General features: G+C 53.1%; 1 protein-coding gene across 3 annotated transcripts in view; it reads left to right on the top strand.

The window, feature by feature from the left end:
• TTC28 (tetratricopeptide repeat domain 28) overlaps positions 1 to 18,085 on the top strand; it is a 576,581-nt gene that overhangs the window by 520,717 nt on the left and 37,779 nt on the right. For all 3 annotated transcript variants that reach the window (XM_053669950.1, XM_037153288.2, XM_053669951.1), the window contains one exon: positions 13,114 to 13,254. In XM_053669950.1, the coding sequence (XP_053525925.1) occupies positions 13,114 to 13,254 (141 nt within the window). The remainder of the gene's footprint in view (positions 1 to 13,113; positions 13,255 to 18,085) is intronic.

Here is an 18,085-nt window from a genome sequence, read left to right as displayed (position 1 = left end):
GTGGTTTTGTTATTCACACCAAAGAGACATGGTTTGCTAGCTCTTAGTGACATTATTTGTATAGAAATTTCAAATGTGTGCAATTTACCTAGATTTAGAGGATTATAAATAAAACTACCACACAGCCCTCCAGTGTTGCTCATTAAGGGGATCACGTTGTATTAGAATATGCATTTTCATTATGACATATTAGTGTGGGTTGCATTTGTAACAACTCTGAGGGGCGTTTGCCCAGTGTTCCAGGGAGGTGTTAGCAGCAGGACTCCCATTACAAGCAGACACAGTAGGAGCTTTGCTATAATATTCTCATTATCCTAAACCCTCATTTCTTTTTCATTTGTTAAAGGGGTCATTTGGCTTTTTAATAGAACTTATATTAGTGCAGTTGTAGGAAACAAAATTCTTTAAACACTGACACAGGCAGCCCACCCCTTTAACAGCTAGTACGAGGCATGCCCATACTTTACACTTTCCCTCCACGCTGCTCAAGCTCTGCCGTGTATAAACGCTCTTAGATGATATGTAGCATGCACATCACGTATGCAAATGTTCCTCCCAGAACCCTTCTTGGCTCTTAGTGGACAAGGGAAATGGACCTCATGGTGATCTGTGAAGACCATTTTCAGTTATAACAGTCTGTGTTTTACACAGGAACATGGAATCAAATGAAATGGAAAAGCATGCAAAGTATATGGGAGCTGCTGCTGCTGCTGCTGCTAAGTAGGCTGAGGTTACGGAACCACTTCTGGGAACTCTGGGCTTCTTGGTCCCTGATTGCCTTTAGAAAATGTATCCCTGGGTCAGGCAGCTTCCGAGCCCGTAGAGGCCGGAACAGTGGCATGGAAAGGCACAGGCCTGAATTCAAGTCCGCCTGGCTCCTGGCCCCGGTTCTGCTGCTTATTACCTGGGGGGCCTCGGACGAGTGCCTGTGCTCGCCTGAGTCTGCCTCTAAACATCTTTCACAAAGATGGTAGATCGGCCTCCTGGCTGTGCTACAAGGATTAATGCCAGAAGGGCCCTGGCACTCAGTCATTGGCTTCTGCTGTTATTAATAACATGTGTCAACTCGGTTGCCCTTTGAGTCTGGACTTGGGAGGCCTGCAGATGAGAACGAGTGCCTTGTCTCAATGCCCAGCAGAAGGCCTCGGGGCTACTCGCCCGGTGACTGCTCGACCTGCCCGCACACAACACGCCTCTCACAAGGCACACGCCTTACACGATATGCACACTGCACACACACTCATCTCGTGCCCTCACTGCCACACGGTGTAGACACTCCTGCCCTCACAAAGGCATGCACTCTCCACCTCACTCCCTGCGTCAGGTGCACACACTCACCCGGCCCAGGCTCAGTGAAGCAGTGCCATTGTGAGTCCTTAGATGGTGCCCAAGCAGATTGGGAAGAGCCAAGGCCTGTTCTAGAAAGTGCCATGGACTTGGGACCAGCCTCCAGGGGGCACAGCATCCTCCAGTGCTCCAGAAACCGGGCACTAGAACCCAGCCCTGCTTTTTAAAAAACCCTTTCTACCGCAGTTCTCCCTTTCTCTGATCACCTCACAGGAAGAAAGTTCAAGATTCTGGGAAGGAAACAGAGGAAAGGCACTTTATAATGGCTGGGAAGGCCCTGGTTACTGAAAGGTGCAAGCCGCTCACGGCCACAGCAAGGGGCGGAGGGAGGGCAGGCGGGAACAGGGTTGCTCTTGCTTAGCTGGGTGGCTTTGGTAACTTTGGGTGTGGCAGGTGGTTAAAGTGGAATCTTGCTCTTTGTGCGCCCTTCGTAGACATTTTGGAGGTGCCCTGTAGTGTGCAGGGTCTGGGTGGGTGCACCTCCAGTCTTCCATCTGCTTTCTACAGGCTTGCTCGAGACACCTTGTCAGCCCTGGGCACCTGGCGATGCGCCTCCTCTGGCCTGTCCAGGGGGCTTTGTTGGACAGAACCTAAAATGAGTCATGCCAGCTGTCCCCTCTTTGTGGACCACGTGTGGTCTCAGGAAACAGTCTTGCGTCTCTGACCCTGGCAAACTCTAGCAATGCAAGCTGGTTCCTCTCCAGCGGAGCCAGGGCAAGAATGGGACAGTGAGACCTCACTCAGCAAGGGTCAGACTCCTGTCTTCAGGGCACACATGTCCCAGCTCTCTGGGTGGCACCCCCATGGAAACATTTCCCACCAGGCTTAAGGCAGGAGAGATGCCCTTTACTCCTTGCCCAGAATGGGGTGGTGGCGATGCTCTGGACCGGGGCAGCTCTCTCCAGAGAACTCGCTTCCCCAGTCTCCTCCTTCCCTCTCTCTGGGCCCTCTCTGGAGAGGCAGAGCCCTGGGACGGCTCTCAGAACCACTTCCTGTGTTCCTCTGTGCAGGGGCACCGAGGAAGAGTGCCTGTCCCTGCAGGGGCTGACATCTGTTGTACTGGCGCCTCAGTTAAGAAGGTCTTGTCTTGACATCCTGTTCCTGTACACACACGTACAAACACAGACTCATGTGTCCACACACACATATGCATACACCTGTCATCCAGGCTCTTCTGTTCACACATTGGGAACAGCGATCGTTCCGTGGGAAGACACAGCAGCTTTGTGTTTTCACTTGGTTGCCTTTAAACCAATTTAAATGTTTACAGTGAATTATGTTTTACTTTTAGAGTCAAAGCAAACAGGACTGTCACCATACTGTTTTTTCCTGGCTTTCGGTGTGTTCCGCAGGGAAAGCACGCACCACTGCGAAACGTCAGTACAGCCAAGGGTTCCCCTAAGTGTCCGTAGAAACAGCACAATGAAACCTGCATCTCTAAGCCCTTCACAAGGGGTCCCCTCTGCGTCCTCATTTAGAGCCCAAAGCAACCCCTTGTGGTTGGGATGACTTTCTTTCCTGGACGTGTCTGGGCATGTGATGGGGTGAGTGTGTCTCATCCTCATCTAACAAATGTGCATATTCACAGAACTGGAAAAGGAGAAGTGCCCACTGAGTGAATCGGTGCCCACCTGGTCCCACTAGGTACTGTACTTCCATCATTTCAACTGTGTAATCACCCTACTTACCTGCAAAGAAGAGGGGTCTGCTTGCCCCAGGCGGCATGGGTTCCCACCCAGGTCTCCCAGACTGCAGGGCTTTGGCTCTTTGCCTCCAGCACACAGGGTCCACACGGGCTGACTTGGGCTTGGCACAGCCGGTGGTAGAGAGGGTTCCAGAGTCACATCATCAGGGGAGCGCTCCATCACCAATACCTTCTCAGCAGATTTCAGAAACGAGAGACCAAGTCACGGGTCCTTCCGGGCAATCACAGTCTTCCGTCTTCACGCACACAGACTACTGAGCTAGCGGAAGGGAAGCCTTCTCATTGGCTCTATCACTGTGTTTACCGAAGGAGGAAAAGCTGGGACAAAACCTGCTTCCTCCTCTAACGCTTAAGCACAGACTAGATAATTCCAGGCCAGGAGGTAAGCAAGGTATTCACAAAAATGCTTCTGATTAAAATTGCACAATTGTAATAGATCCCAAAGGCTGGAGGCTTTTGCTTTGTTTTGTTTTTGTTTTTGTTTTTAATTCAAATGGTCATCTTGAGAAGGCATTTCAGAGGAGGACTTTAATTACCAGCTTAACAACCATAATACAGATCAGGGCATATTGATCGTGTGTGAGTGGATTCCTGACAGGTGAATATAATCATTTGCCTTCAGACAAATAGAAGGTTTGTTCAATAAATAATAACTCTTAGGTAATAGTATTGATCACAATCTCGAGGTGCTACTGAGAAAAGCAATTTGTAGAGTGATATACGGGAACAAGGAACTAAATCCAGTGCCATGTAAATATAACCGTGTCCAGAGAGGCAGGTGAGTGACAGTGACTTTGATTTTGTGACAAGAAACTTAATACCCATTGGGCGGTGTGGACAGTGAATACTGGAGGGGCCACATGACTAGTGTGCATTTGAACCAGCGGATTCAACCTCAGAGCCTGAGTTTGCGGTACCACATCCCCTCTGTGTCTGGAGGGGATGTCTGGGATGGACTCCCTGCCAGAGGTTTTCGGAGGAGAGTAGCCTTCACATTGTGCCTACGGGTGACCCCAGCGCATTTGTCTCTGGTGTGCAGCGCACACCCTGCCCACTCTGACTCGTGCCGGCCTGCTCGCCTACGTGCCCCACCAGTTTGAATGATGCCAGGACAACTCGGCAGCTGTGGCACGGCTCTCTGCAGTAAGGACACAGGTCTCTGAGGATACCTGTCAACCCTCCTCCTCCCCCGCCCCCACAACAGTCTTCTCAAGTGATTGCTTAAACCAAAGAGGAGGTTATAATAAGGTTATATGGTCGAGGAGCCCCATGAAATCCACGGGCAAGCTTAGCATGGAAAGGGAAGCTGTGGGGAGCTCCTGGGCCGCACAGGGCAATCTGCTCTTATCACTGCTCAGCCACGTCAGTTTGCTCCTCCTACTGCAGACCTCCAGTCTGCAACTGGAGATTCAAAATGCTTCCGTGCTCTTGGTGCCGGGGTGGGAAAATGGCCACACTACACAGCTCACACAAGCCTACAGAGCTCGCCATGGGAAGTCGCTCTCAGCAATCCCAGAATTTCAAAGCACAGATTTTGTGGAAAGGAATCCGTTTGACCCTGCTTGATGTCCACCACTGGTCCAGTCAGCAGTGGGGGTCATCAAGTATAAATTCGGTACTGAGAACTCACCCCTCTGACCCTGTGGATCAAGGAGGCAACTTCTAGTTGCAGAATCTTTATGTTCAGGGCAGATGCCCCCAAACCGCCCACTCCACCACCGCCGTCCTTCATCCTGAAGACATGAGTAGCCTGTTTCCTGCTTTAAAATCTCATACCGGTATCTGCTTCTCGGGTTCTCCTCCTTGTGAGACAACCCATGGAATCGGGTGGTTTTGCTCCACTCTCCCTTTCCCTGCTGCCCCTAAAAGTAAGCCCAGGCTCCTCTCATCTTAAGGGTTCACTACTTATAATCACTATGAAAAAACAGACAGTGACTGGCAAGTAATCTACATGGGAAATATTCAAAGGTCTCAGCAATCTTGAGTTCCTGAAGTCCCACGTCTTTAGTTTCTGGGACTCCTGCTTAGTGGCTTCTGGAATAAGGGTTTTTTTTTTCAGCTGTCGACTGACTGGCCAGGCAGAGCCCAGTGAATGCCCATGGTACTTGTTGTCTGTGCATCTGCGTATCACCAAGGTGCTCTCCTCGCCGAGCTCTGCAGTCTTGCAGCCCAGGGGGTTGGCCCAGTCGGACCAGCCTCTCGCTGTCAGGAAGCCCTAAGTGATTATACGTGGCAGCAGCAAATGAACTAACTTTTGCTTCCTCGTGTTCCGTCGATTGTAAAGAGGTCTTTGCTTTGAAAGAAGGCGCATCTTTCTGTTTGTGATCCGATTCCATCAGGCCTGGGCCTGCTGGTGTGGGAGCCGCCCCACTGCCCTGCATACTGAAACTGTTGAAGATGGGGCTTCTCGCCCAGGGGGTTGCAGTTGGTGGGTCTTTGGCAACTAATTGGTTTTCAGTGCAAAAGAAGCCTAGAGATGGGGCGGGGGTATAGACTAGAAGAAAGAATGAATTAGCAAGGGGATGTTGAGACATAAATAAGAGTATGCCTGCGTGGAGCTTTAGTTGCAACTGTCAGAGGGATGACGAAGAGTGTGTACTTGGAGAGATCAGGGGCCATGCTTGCAAATGAAAATCCTCTCCGGGGCCTCTTGCCAAGCCCTGTCCCTGAGAATGGGATGAGCTCTGGCACAGCTCTGTGGGGCTTGATTCATGGGCCGTTTCCATCTCTCTGGGGAACGCTGCACGTGAACAGCCTTTTGGAGCCTGCCTCTGGTGATGGCATGATTTATATTCCCCAGAGCAGGCAGGGGCTGGACGTCGCCCAGGTTCTCAGGAGCAGATGCTGGCGGGCAGGTGGGCACCTGGGGAGGCTCTGGACTCTCCAGCCCCCTCTCAGCCCCTCACCAGGATCCATGCCGCCATCCTGCACCTAGGCCAGCTTACACGGACTTTATTTTTTCATTTATTTAGGGTAAATGCATTCATTTCTTCAGAAACGGAATTGCTGGGTCCTCTGGTAAACATGTATTTCATTTGATAAGAAACTACAAAGTAGTTTCTGGAATAACTATACTTTTTAAAAATTGTTGTTCAATTACAATTGTCCCCATTTCCGCCCCATTATTCTCCTTACCCTACCCACCCCCACCTTCCACATTCAGTCCTCCCCCACCCTGTGCCCATGGGTCTGTGTCTGTGTGTCCTTCGGACATGACCTTGACTTGAATAACTAGACTTTTCTGCATCCCCACCACCAGTTGGTCGGTCCTGTCAACACCTGATATTGTCAGCATTTTAAAATTTGAGCCATTCAGGTGGATGCGTGGTGGAATCTTGTCGTGGTTTCAATTTGCATTTCTCTGATGACTAATGACATTGAACATTTTTTTTTCATGTCCTTATTTGCCATCTTTATATTCTGTTTGGTGAAATGACTTCAAGGCTTATGCTCATTTTTTAAATTGAGTTGTATATTTTCTTATTGTTGAGTTTGAAAGTTTTTTGTATGTTTTGGATAGAAGTTCTTCAGCAGATATGTGGTTTGCAAATATTTTCTCTCGGTCTATAATTTGTTTTTTTCATCTCTTAACAGTGCCTTTCACAGAGCAAAAGTTTTTAATTTTTATGACATCAGCTTTATTGATTATTTCTTTTTTTTAAGATTTTATTTATTTATCTTTAGAGGGGAAGTGAAAGAAAGAGGGAAAGAAACATCGATATGTGGTTGCCTCTTGTGAGTCCCCTGCTGGGAACTGGCCTGCAACCCAGGCATGTACCCTGACTGGGATTCGAACCTTGGTTGTTTGGTTCACAGGCTTGCACTCAATCCACTGAGCTACACCAGCCAGGGCTCTGATTATTTCTTTATGGATGATGCTTCTGGTAAAATGTCTAAGAAATCTGTCACCCCAGGTGAAAAAGTTTCTCCTATGTTCTTTTATATTTTCTGTGAGTTTTATAGTGTTACATTTTTATATTTGGATCTGTGGTTCATTTTGAGTTAATTATAAGGTGTGAGGTTAAATCTGTGTCTCATTTTACAAGGTTTTTTTTTTTTTTTTTGGCATATGGATGTGCAGTTGTTCCCAAGCTGTGTGTGTGTGTGTGTGTGTGTGTGTGTGTGTGTATTGTTGTTCATGCACAATTGTCTCTATTTTCTTGTCACTGTTTCCCCACCTCCCACCCTCAATCCTTCCCCCCTTTGGCTTTGTCCATGGGTCCTTTACACATGTTTGTTGACAACCCTTTCCCTTCTATCCCCCGTTATCCCCCTCCTCCTTCCCCTCTGGTTACTGTCAGTTCTTAATTTCAATGTCTCTGGTTCTATTTTGCTTGCTTGTTTATTTTGTTGATTAGGTTCCACTTACAGGTGAGATCATATGGTATCTGTCCCTCACCACCTGGCTCATTTCACTCAGTATAGTGCTCTCCAGTTCCATCCATGCTGTCACAAAGGGTAAGAGCCCCTTCTTTCTTTCTGCTGTATAGTATTCCATAATGTAAATGTACCAGTGTTTTGGTCCACTCATTTACTCCCAAGCTATTTATTGAAAAGACTATCCTTTCTGTATTAAATTGCCTTTGCACCATTGTCAGAAGTTAATTGGCCATTCTCAGGCGCGATTATTTTTGTACTTCATTCAGTTCCATTGCTGTACATGTCTATATGTTCATTACACTACATGCCACGTTAGTAAAAGTGTAGACTTAGTAAAAGTGTAGACACACGGTAAGTCTTAAAACCTGGCAGCGTCACTCCTCCAGCTCCATTCTACTTCTTCAAAATCATTTTACCTTGTCTAGTTTATTTGCATTTTCATATAAATTATAGACTCACCTTCTCTATAGCTACAAAAATTATGGTAAACTTATAAATCATTTTGGGAAAGATGTTGTCTTTGTTGAGTCTTAAAATCCATGATCATGTATGTCTCTTCATATTTTTACATATTTTGGGGGGGGGTCAGCATTTTGTAGTTTTGAGCAAACAGAGGCTGTACATGTTCTGTTAGATTTATACCTAAGTATCTTATTTTTGGAGCTATTACAGGTGGGATCATTTTTAAAACTTCAGTTTGCAATTGTTTTTTGCTAGTACATAGAAACCTTGACTTTTGTGTGCTGGTCCTGCATCCTGCGACCCTGTGAAACTCACTGACTGGTCCTGGGGGTCTTTTTGCATGTTCCTCAGCTTTTCTACGTAGACAGTCCCGTCTTCTGTGAGCAGAGTTTGTTCTTCTCCTTTCCCGTCTGCATGCCTGTATTTTCTTTTGTCTTTTTGCACTGGCTTAATCTTCCAGTACTGTGTTCGATATGAATGATGGGAGCTGACATACTTACCTTGTTTACATATGATGTCAGCTGTAGACTTGTTACAGCTGCTCTTTATCAGGCTGATGAAGGTCTTTTCTACTCCTAGTTTGCAGGTTTTCCACTTTTCACACTCCTCAAATAGCGGCTCCATGCAGCCCATCCAGGGTTGATGGTTGTCTTCACTGGGAAAGATGGGGTGGACTGTGCTTACTCCATTTTTCCTACAATCAGAACCTGGTGTATCAGGATATTTATAAAAACATTTAGCAGCATTTTTTGAGTGAACCAAATGAATGAGACATCACGCAGCTGGTCCTGACTTTTCTCCTGAGCGTCCGACCTGGACTTCTGACGATCTCCAGGCCTCCTGGAAGGACGAGGGCCTGGATGATCGCATCAGCATCTGCACACTTGGCATTTCCAACTCTGCATCCTGTCTGCACATTCAGCTGGTCCAGACTGAACCTTCCTCTTCTACCTCAGCCCCATTTCCACTTTTGCTTTCTCTGTTTGCCACCAGTTGCCCATCTGTTGTGTTTCACCTGCTAGTTGTCTTTTACCGTCTCCCTTCCGAGAGTCTCCCAGGCAGGTAAGTCCTTCTGGGGGTGACATTTCTCCTGCCAGTTCCCCCTTTCTTGGTCTCAGACTGGTGGGAGAGCTGGCCCACCCACAGGACAAGCCAGAATCATTGCTGGTGACAGCAGAGACCAAATAGTGGTGAGGAATTAGGAAGGCGGGGTGAGAGCCAGGCTTGTCTCTTTGCAGACAGGGGATGGGCACTCAGGGCAGAAGAGGGAGCCTCTGTCCAGGTCTGAGTCAAGGTCACCTGGCATATGAGAGAGACCTTAGCAGGTTACTGTATTAACACGACAGTAACTCCTGAGACAGGGACTTCCTGTAGGTGTGAGGGGCCAGTTAGGTTTTACTGAGATTGACCCTGGGCCCTCAGGTCTGCTTCTGAGCCGGTGCCGGTGATAACTGCCTAACCCTTCTCCCCCATCCTGTTTAACTGGCGTTCTCTACTCTGGTCCAGTTGACTGACTATCTCCCAGAGAGCAGTCCTGAGCCTGCCGCCTCCCTCTTCAGGGGCCTGGACTGACAGCTCTCAACTGCCTTCCAAATTCAAGGCCCTCCCTCCACCATCATTTCCACTTTCTTTCCCACTCTTACCCTTTGCTCCAGCTCAACTTGGCTATTCTCTTGGCCCCCAATAGCCCCCACATTGTCTTACCTCCACAACTTTGCTCATACCATTCTGTCTGCCTGGGAGCACCCACCGCCCCCATTCACCTGTCAAAGTTGTACCCTTCGAAATGCTGCTCAGATGCAGCTCATCCCAGGGAAGCTTGTCTGCCCTCCCTGTGCTGCTTCAGTCCACCTTCGCCCGTGCTCACTAGTCGTACCAGGTAGTGAGCGCCTCAAAGGCAGGCGTAACGCGGCTCTCCTCTGCTTGGCCTCTGTCCTTCCACATCGGCCCCACTCAGCAGTCGTTGAATGGAAGTGAGTGGAATCAGGGCCTGCGGCCATCAGACCAGGTGACACGCCATCTCTAGACAGTCTCTCCGAGGAAGGAGGTGGGGCACCCTTGGGACCCCTGCTGTGTGCTGTGCTCTGTTGATGAGGTGTTTGGTAGAAGGGAGATTCCTCTATCATGGCATTGCCTGTTTGTTTTTCTCCTGCATGTTAACACTTTGAAGGGTCAGAAAGCAGGAAGCAACCCCATTAGGCTCCAGGTTCGGAGGGCTCAGTCTGAGGCAGACAGAGAGAGTGGGACTGCAAGACAACGGAGGCCAGTGCCAGTCCAGACGGTTCTTCTCCCCGTTGCAAAGCCCTGAATGACAAGCAGACTCCTCAGCTCCAAGCAGGCAGTCACATTCAGATGATAAATGTGTCCCTGGACAGAGGAGCTCGTTGAGCGATATTTACCAGGGTCTCTGTGAAGGGCCCTCAGCTCCCCAGGGAGCATTTCCAGCCTCCAGCTGCTCGGCTGTTCAGCCTACGCCCGTGGAGTGATGAGAGGAGCGAAACCTCCTTCCCCGCGCTCCAGCCGGTGGAAGCCCTGGCAGTTTGTCCAGGTGCTCCCAAGTGTCTTGGTTTCTCTTCGTGTACTCCTCCTCCCTCCTCCCTGAGACACACCTCAGCAGAGAGAGAGATGGACTGTTTGAGAAGCTTAGAGCCTTAAAGTGGGAGGGGCGGGGAAGTCAGTGCCAGACCTGAGCCGGGCTTGGCCCTGGCTGTCCCTCTGCGTGTCCTCCGCCTAGTTCCTTGGTTTCTCCGCACCCCAGTCTCGTCAGAAATAAGACGGGGATGATAAGAGCTGCCATGCAGGCTTGTGAGAGAAAATGAAGTTAGTGTACAAATACTTTGCACATCACAAGGTCATTCATTCATTCAGGAATTCCTTACGGCAGACCTACTGCGTGCAAGCATGCCAGATGCTTTCCTGGGTTGGAAGGGTCGTTCCCACATGATGCCAGAAGGAAAGCGCGCCTTTGCCGGCCATCAGCGCGGCTCCGCAGTGACATCCTGCTGGGCTCTGGGAACCTTGGTAGTGACCAAGTCTTTACAAGGATACGGCTGGGTTGGGACCCTGGTACCTTGTCACTGAGGAACAGAACCAACAGCGTGCACACATGCACACAGGCACGTGCACACATGCACACAGGCACGTGCACACATGCACACAGGCACACACGGGGTTTATTGTAAGGAGCTGGCTCACATGCTCACGGACACTGAGGTCTCAAGGTTGCAGTTGGTGAGCTGGGGCCCCAGGAGAGCTGGTGACATAGGCTCCAGTTCGAGCCCAAGTCTGATGTCCCAGCTCCTGGACAGTTAGGCAGAGAGGGGCTTCTCCCCTGCTGCGCCTTTTTGTGCCGCTCAGGCCCTCATAGGTTGGGTGAGGCCCACCCACGCCGGGGAGGGCACTTCGTGTTCCTCGGTGCACTGACAGGGAAACGGACAGCAACAACAAAAGCACCATCACACCAGGGTTGATGTTCACGTAGAATATTCAGCTTTACTAGGCAGCTTCACATGTTGTGTCTCATTAGACTCCATAGTGACCCACAATGACCCAGTACCCTTCTCTGCCATGGCATCCTGATGTCACAGGCCCACCAGCCTGGCTGTCAGAAGCAGACCATGTCCACTTTAAACCTAAATCTTTTTTAAAAGATTTTATTTATTAATTTTTAGGGAGAGGGGAACAGAGAGAGAAAGGGAGGGAGAGAAACATTGATGTGTGGTTGCCTCTCACATGGCCCCCACTAGGGATGTGGTCTGCAACTCAGGCACACGCCCCAAGTAGGAATTGAACCGGCGACCCTTTGGCTTGCAGCCTGCACTCAGTCCGCTGAGCTACAGCAGCCAGGGCTTACACCTAAATCTTGGTGTGAGAACCTCTTCCCTCGGGGCAACAGAAGGCCCACTCCTTTCCAGATCCCACTTGCCCAGTGTGTGGTGCTTGCACATCTGTCTGTCCTCTGCCTCCAGTGTCTGGTGCTCCCCACTCTTCCACTGCGTCCCAGGTCAGCGAGGAGCTTCAAACAAAGTGGTCGTGCTGGCTGAGAGTTATCTGTGGGTCAGACGCTTCCTGGTCTCCACGACCTCTGGATGGAGTCATTGCGCCGAAGGAGGGCGGCTCTACACCGGGCTGTGCCTTTGCTGACCCCAGCAGGCTGCGTGCACGGAGGGGCCCGGGAGGGGGCGGCCGCAGGTGGCAGTGCCCCCCCAGCACGTGCTCCTGTGGCATCCGTCTTGGTATCATAGGTTCGTAATGCACAGTTTTTCCGTTTAATAAGCCTTTTGTCATTTTAATAATACTGATGAATCAGGGCACTCCTGGGCATTTCTGTTTATTTAAAACCCATTGTGAGGTGTTCTATTGCATTTTGTCATAGGGGAAATGTGAATTTATTAATTCAAATAATGTAACATCCCAGTGTCGAGCCCGGGAGGTGGGCTCCAATCAGCAGCATTTCTCAAGCCCACATGTCAGACAGGGCTGCTCTGCCCGACGTGGCAGCCAGTGGTGTCTCTTCATCTGGAACATGCCTTTTCAGGCTGCGTATTCCCAGGCCTAACGTGGGGCCTGGCGCCTAAGAGGCACCTACACACTATTTCTGGAGCGAGATGGGCTGGAATTTGGGCTTTGAGGACTGCCTGAGTTCTACCCCCAGAAGAGCGCTCTGCCACCCCACCACAAGCTCCTTCCCAAACAGTCATCGGGCACCCAGAACGTGTCCGGCACATGTAGACGCAGGGAGTGAGTGCTGGCTCTGGCACAGCTCCCTGCTGTAGAGCAGCGGGCCCCAGCCTTGTTGGCACCAGGGGCTGTTTCATGGAAGACAGTTCTTCCATGGACCAGGGTGGAGGGGGGATGGTTAAAGGGATGATTCAATGCATTACATTCAAGCTCACTCCCTGCTGTGGAGCTGGGTCCCCAACAGGACCAGACCACTAACTGGTCCATGGCCCAGAGGTTGGGGACCCCTGCTGTAGAGAGTTTCCAGCCCCATTGGGGTGACAGCCCAGGGACAAGCAACTGGAGTACATCTCATGAAGCACTGGACGACAGAGGGAGGGAGGCCATGGAGACAGCAGGGAGGACACGGGATGAGCCGGTTGCAGGGGGCACTCGGTGCCAGGGGTCCGCTGGGCAGAGGAGTGGCACAGGACCAAGCGGCGGACCCCCGCACTGGCGCTGCCTCTCTCTGATGGGTGTCCTCTGCGCCTCTCCCACAGGGCCTGTGCCGGCAGCGAGACGGGGAGCGAGGCCGGCGACATCATGGACCAGCACTGCGAAGAGGTGAACAGCAAACTCAGCTCGGTGACTGACCCCACCGGCTTCCTCCGGATGGTGCGGCGTAACAACCTCTTCAACAGGCGAGTGCGGGCTCCCTCTCCTGGTCCCGGCGGGGCGAGGGTCCCTGCGCAGCAAGGGGCCCTGCAAGCAGGGAACGTGCTTTAGGCTGCTGCTCCTCCCAGCTGGCGGGGCCTCTGCCCTGTGCAGGCGTGTGCAGAAGTGAGCGTGAGGCTGCCACAACCCCATGTTCCTCAGGGCCTCGACGTCACAGCGTCGAGTCAAGTGAGAAATCAGTGCAGGTTCGATGTGACCGCCTGCGCTTGGCTGTGATGGGAGGCAGTTGCCGCTTCTTCACAGAGCAGTGGGTCTGACTCCCTAAATACCAGGTGGAAGCCGGACAGGGTAGTGTCACATACTTCTTTGTCAGCTTGTGTGGGTGACTCCTGGGCTTGGGTGCCAGCGCTGACCCTCCTGTTCCTAGCTGAGGGCAGCCGGAGAGAGTTGGGGCGCCAGTGTTGCTGGAAGGAGCACTTGTCCAGGCCCAGACCCCCCTGTCTGCCCTCGAGGCCCCATCTCCGTTACTTGACTGAAAAGGTCTTAGTGGTTTGAGAGGAGCTGATGTTTACAGGGGCAGCCAGTTGGGTTGAGGGGCACCTGTCCTGCTGTCAACAACCTGGGAGTTATATTTGGGTAGACTTTCCAGAAAGACACCTGGGACTCGCTCAGGTCCCTGCCACATCCCAAGGGCCTGATGTTGGAGCAGCAGGCCGAGCCCGGAACACGGGAGGGACGCCGTGGTGCTCTGGGTGGAGGCAGCCTCTGCCTGGCCGCCCGGCTGTTCCTGCTCCAGGCCCGGCTGCCTCTCATTATTGTGCCGTCAGGGTGACGAACGTGTGCGTCCTCTCCCAGGGGCGAGTGGAATGGGATGGGGGCCGGGGGCCAGGGGTGTAGGAACTGGGAGCTTCGTCGAAAGGAGCCCAGAACTTCAGGCTGGCTCACGCCCAGTCCCTCCTTCTTTCCTACTCCTGTAACAGGTGTGTGTCAGGGACACAGTCAGGCGGAAGGAGGCAAGGGAGTGGGCCTGGGCTCACATTCTCCTGGGCCAGCTTCTCCACTCTGCCAGATGGTGGGGTCTGTGGAGTAAACCTGAGTGGGGAGGGCTCAGGGCTCGGGTTCGGGCCTTGCTGGATGCCGGCTGTGGGACACTGGGCAGGTGAGAAACCTCCTTTGCAGTGTTCCATTAACGTGGAAGTTAAAGGAGTGTCTGAGTAACACTTGGACCAGCTTCCGAATGCATGGACGGCATTGCACACATGGGGCTTTGTACTGGGAAGGACAAGGCTAAATTTGAATACTTAGGAGAACGTGGGTGGATGAACTTGGGAGGATGAAATTTGTGTGTACTCGTGCAGCAGGTGTCGGCCACCTTGGGTTGTGGCCTCACCTGCCCTTCCTCTGCCTGCCCCACTGCATGACCTTCATGTGAGTGAGTCCCAGAGGCAGGCCCTCAGATGTGTGTGGCCTACCTGATCACAGGTGTGCCAGCAGTCAGGAGCCCTCCTCTGGGCCTCGGGTGCCTCGGTAGGCAAGGGTCAGACTGGGTGCGCCTGGTCCCAGCTTTCATCCCTGGACAGGAGGTGCCGTGAACTTCAGATCACGCCGCTGCTTCTTCGGGGAGAATACTTGTCCTTTTGGGCAGTGCTGAGGTAGGTCCTGTGAGCCCAATGCTTTGGATTAATTTATCGGTTCATTTAAACAATGTGAGCGGTGCCCCGTGGCCAGGCTGAGAACGGGGCCAGCCGAGGCTGGGTGGGGAGCAGCCAGGCCACAGCGCTGGAGCCTGGGCCTCACCCTCCATCTGCTTTGCACCCAGCAGGCCTCACACAGTTGGGGTCTCGGGACAGAGAAGGGTTGGAAGTGGTCTCTGCAGACCCTTCCAGTCCTGACTGTCTGGAGCTTCCTGAGGGCAGGTTGTTGAGAGGAACGGCCGAGCTCTTCAGCTTTAACGCAGTGAGCAGTGAGGCTCAGACAGGCCGCCATGCCCCGTGCTCTGTGACGCCTTCTGACAAACCCAGGAAGGGGGGGGGGCTCTGGCTGCCGTCCAAGGGGAGCAGAGCTACTGGGGCACCACAGTCAGAGTCATCCTTGTCTGTTGGAATGGCTGAGGGGGCTCCTTCTGAATTTCCAGTGCAGCCTGCGTCTCACAGCTGAGGGGCACATTCGGGCTGGCAGGGGTGGAGACCTGCCCAGGAGCGGGTGCCAGAGCTGGCTTCCAGGTCGTGCCTCCCAGCTGTCCTGCCTGCCTGCACCTTCCCACCTGGATGCCAGCCACGTGCGCTCCCCTGCGTGCGTGGGGCCCCAGGCCTCCCTCCCTGCCCCTTCCATGTCAGGCATCTCTGCTCTGAGGCACGGACAGCCACGTAGTGGCTTTTCTTAGATTCCTGGTGCGGGCTGTGGCGGGCAGAGTGCTCGTCGCTTGGAGGCCGCAGAGTCGAGGGGGAAGCACACGCTGGGGCGGCACTGGCTCTCCATCTGGGAGATTCGTGGGTTCCTTGGCCCTTTCGTTCCGGGTGGTTGGCTGGACTGCATGGCGAGAAGGCTGCCACAGCTGATGTGACTGAAGGGAGCCTTGACTTTAGAGGTCTCTCTTCCACCACGGCAGGACGCGGTCATGTTCTGCCTCCGCTTTCTCATCTCAGCATCTATGGTCATCTCCTGGCCTGTGCACTCAGGCAGAAAATACATCTGGGTGCTGAGCCCAAGGCAGGTCCCATTGGTGAGAAAAAACAAGGATTCTTCTTTCGTTTAGCACCCTGGCCCAGGTGGACCCCGTGGGGCAGAGCAGCAGCCCTTAGGAAGGCCTTTGCCTCTTGTCCCTGCAGAACGCTTTGGAAGTAATGCTGAGGGCTGGAGGGCGTGTGTGTGTGTGTGAGAGAGAGAGAGAGAGAGCCTGGGGGCATTTAGCAGATCATTAGGACCAGTGTCCCAGAGCAGTGTTCTGACTCCTGTTGCCACCAAGGTGCGACAGGCACCCTAGGTCTGTGCTTCCCACCTCTGGCTGTAGGGATGAAGCAGCGTGGACAGCGGCTCCCCTGCTGCCCAGAGATAAGCTGCTAGAGCTGCAGCAGAGGATGAAGAAGTGCTGAGTCCCCCCATTCTGAGAGAATGCCACGAGCAGGCCAGAGCCCTCCTTCCGGCCTCTGCAACCTCCAGGTAGCACCTGGGCCACATGCCCCATTCCCTAAAAGAAGCCTGCGTTGGGGAACTTGCCATGGGGATTCCTTGGCCTAGGTGGGGGTCCTCCAAGAGAATCAATCACAAAGATTGGGGGTCCTGAAAGAAGAGGCATCACCCTCTCATGCAGCCAGCCTCCTGTGACCGGTACAGGGAGAGAAGAGATTAAAGAAAGAGGCCTTGCAAGAGTCGGCCCACCGTGGCGTGGTCTGCATGCCCGAGTCCCATGTGGTGCAGATGCGCCTTTCCCAGTGGGCAGGGCACACTGGTGCCCCAACTCCGGCCACTGGTTCTCCCCACCCGGGAGGCTGCCTGCTGTGAAGAGGACCTCAGCAATGAGACAGGTGGGGTATGTGGCCAGTGGCTGGAGTGGGGGACAGACAGCCAGAGCTGGCTGCCCTTGGTGGGGGTGGGGGACACTTGGGGAAGCCCCTGAAGGGGTCTCAGGAGCCAGGGGGACACGCGGAGGCATAACAATAGTGCTTGCCCTCCCCCCCCATCTGCCCTCAACTCTGAAGTCAAGCCCTAACGGTGGGGAGGGAGAGGTGCCCCCAGTGCCTACCTGTTCTCCAAAATCCGTGAGCAAAAGCCTGGCCTGCTGTGGAGGTGGGAGGGGTGTGGCGTGTACTGCACGGGAGGGTGGGAGGACCGCTCTGCCCAGGATTCCTAAGGGCCCGGGGAAGGGCAGTGACTGGGGAGAGATCAAGCTCTGTCCCCCAGGGTCAGCCTAGCCAGTAAGCTGGAACCCGTGCGAGCCCGTGCCCCTCTCCCGTTCACCCCGTGTGTGTGTGTGTCTGCACGGATGTGTCTGCATCAGGCCTCCCTCCAGTCCACCCTGAGGCAGCCACGGCCGTGCCACCAAAGCCCGCTGCAGGCGGGGAGGGCCGTGCAGACGTGGTTCTGTGTGTGTGTCTGCTGCCCGCGGGTCTCGGCGCTTCTCTCCGGGGAGGCACAGAGAGGGAAGAGACCTTGGCTCTGGGGCCAGACAGACCTGGACTTGAAAGCTGGCTGTGCCTTTTATTAGTGGGTGACCTTGAGCCACTTATCGTTTCATCGGACGACAGGGATAAAGGTGCTTGTGGATAGAGTTGCTATGAGGACGCGCTGACTGGAATGATGGACAGACAGGCCCTGCTGTGCAGCGAGTGGTTTCTTTCTCTCCCCACTTAGGTCTGAGGTTTCTGTGGCATGGGAGTGGGTGAATCAACCACTTTTTGAATCAAAGTTTTACTCCAAAACCTGATTGAATAGCTTGATGATCCTCCCCTCACAACCTCTCTCTGGCCGCTAGACACCAGAAAGCCTTGGGATAAACGCAGCGGACGGTCTGATTGGATATCAGTTACACCCACAGCTCTGGCGAGTGCCGAGGTTCCGCACTCACTTGTGGCTGGTGTCCTGCCAGCCCTGTCCTCTGCTCTCTGCTGGTGGCCCCAAGGCTATGGGCCAAGATTCTGTCCGCTCTCCTGCTGGCCTCACCGAGACGGCTGAGTGTTCTCTCCAACCCCGACTGGGGCCAGCCCTCCTGGTGGTGATTCTGGGCAGGAGCCTTCCCTGCCCAGAGCAGCTGCGTAGGTGTGTCCGGTCACTGGGCCTTCGGCAAGAGCCCCTGCCCTCCTCTGGGGGCCCCGCCTGTCCCCATGTGCTGCCGTGAGCCACCCACCAGGCTAACGGACC

This window comes from Artibeus jamaicensis, unplaced genomic scaffold (assembly GCF_021234435.1).
Source record: "Artibeus jamaicensis isolate MK-2021 breed Jamaican fruit bat unplaced genomic scaffold, CSHL_Jam_final contig_525, whole genome shotgun sequence".
Classification (NCBI taxonomy): Eukaryota; Metazoa; Chordata; class Mammalia; order Chiroptera; family Phyllostomidae; genus Artibeus; species Artibeus jamaicensis.
This window is presented reverse-complemented; position numbering and strand designations above follow the sequence as displayed.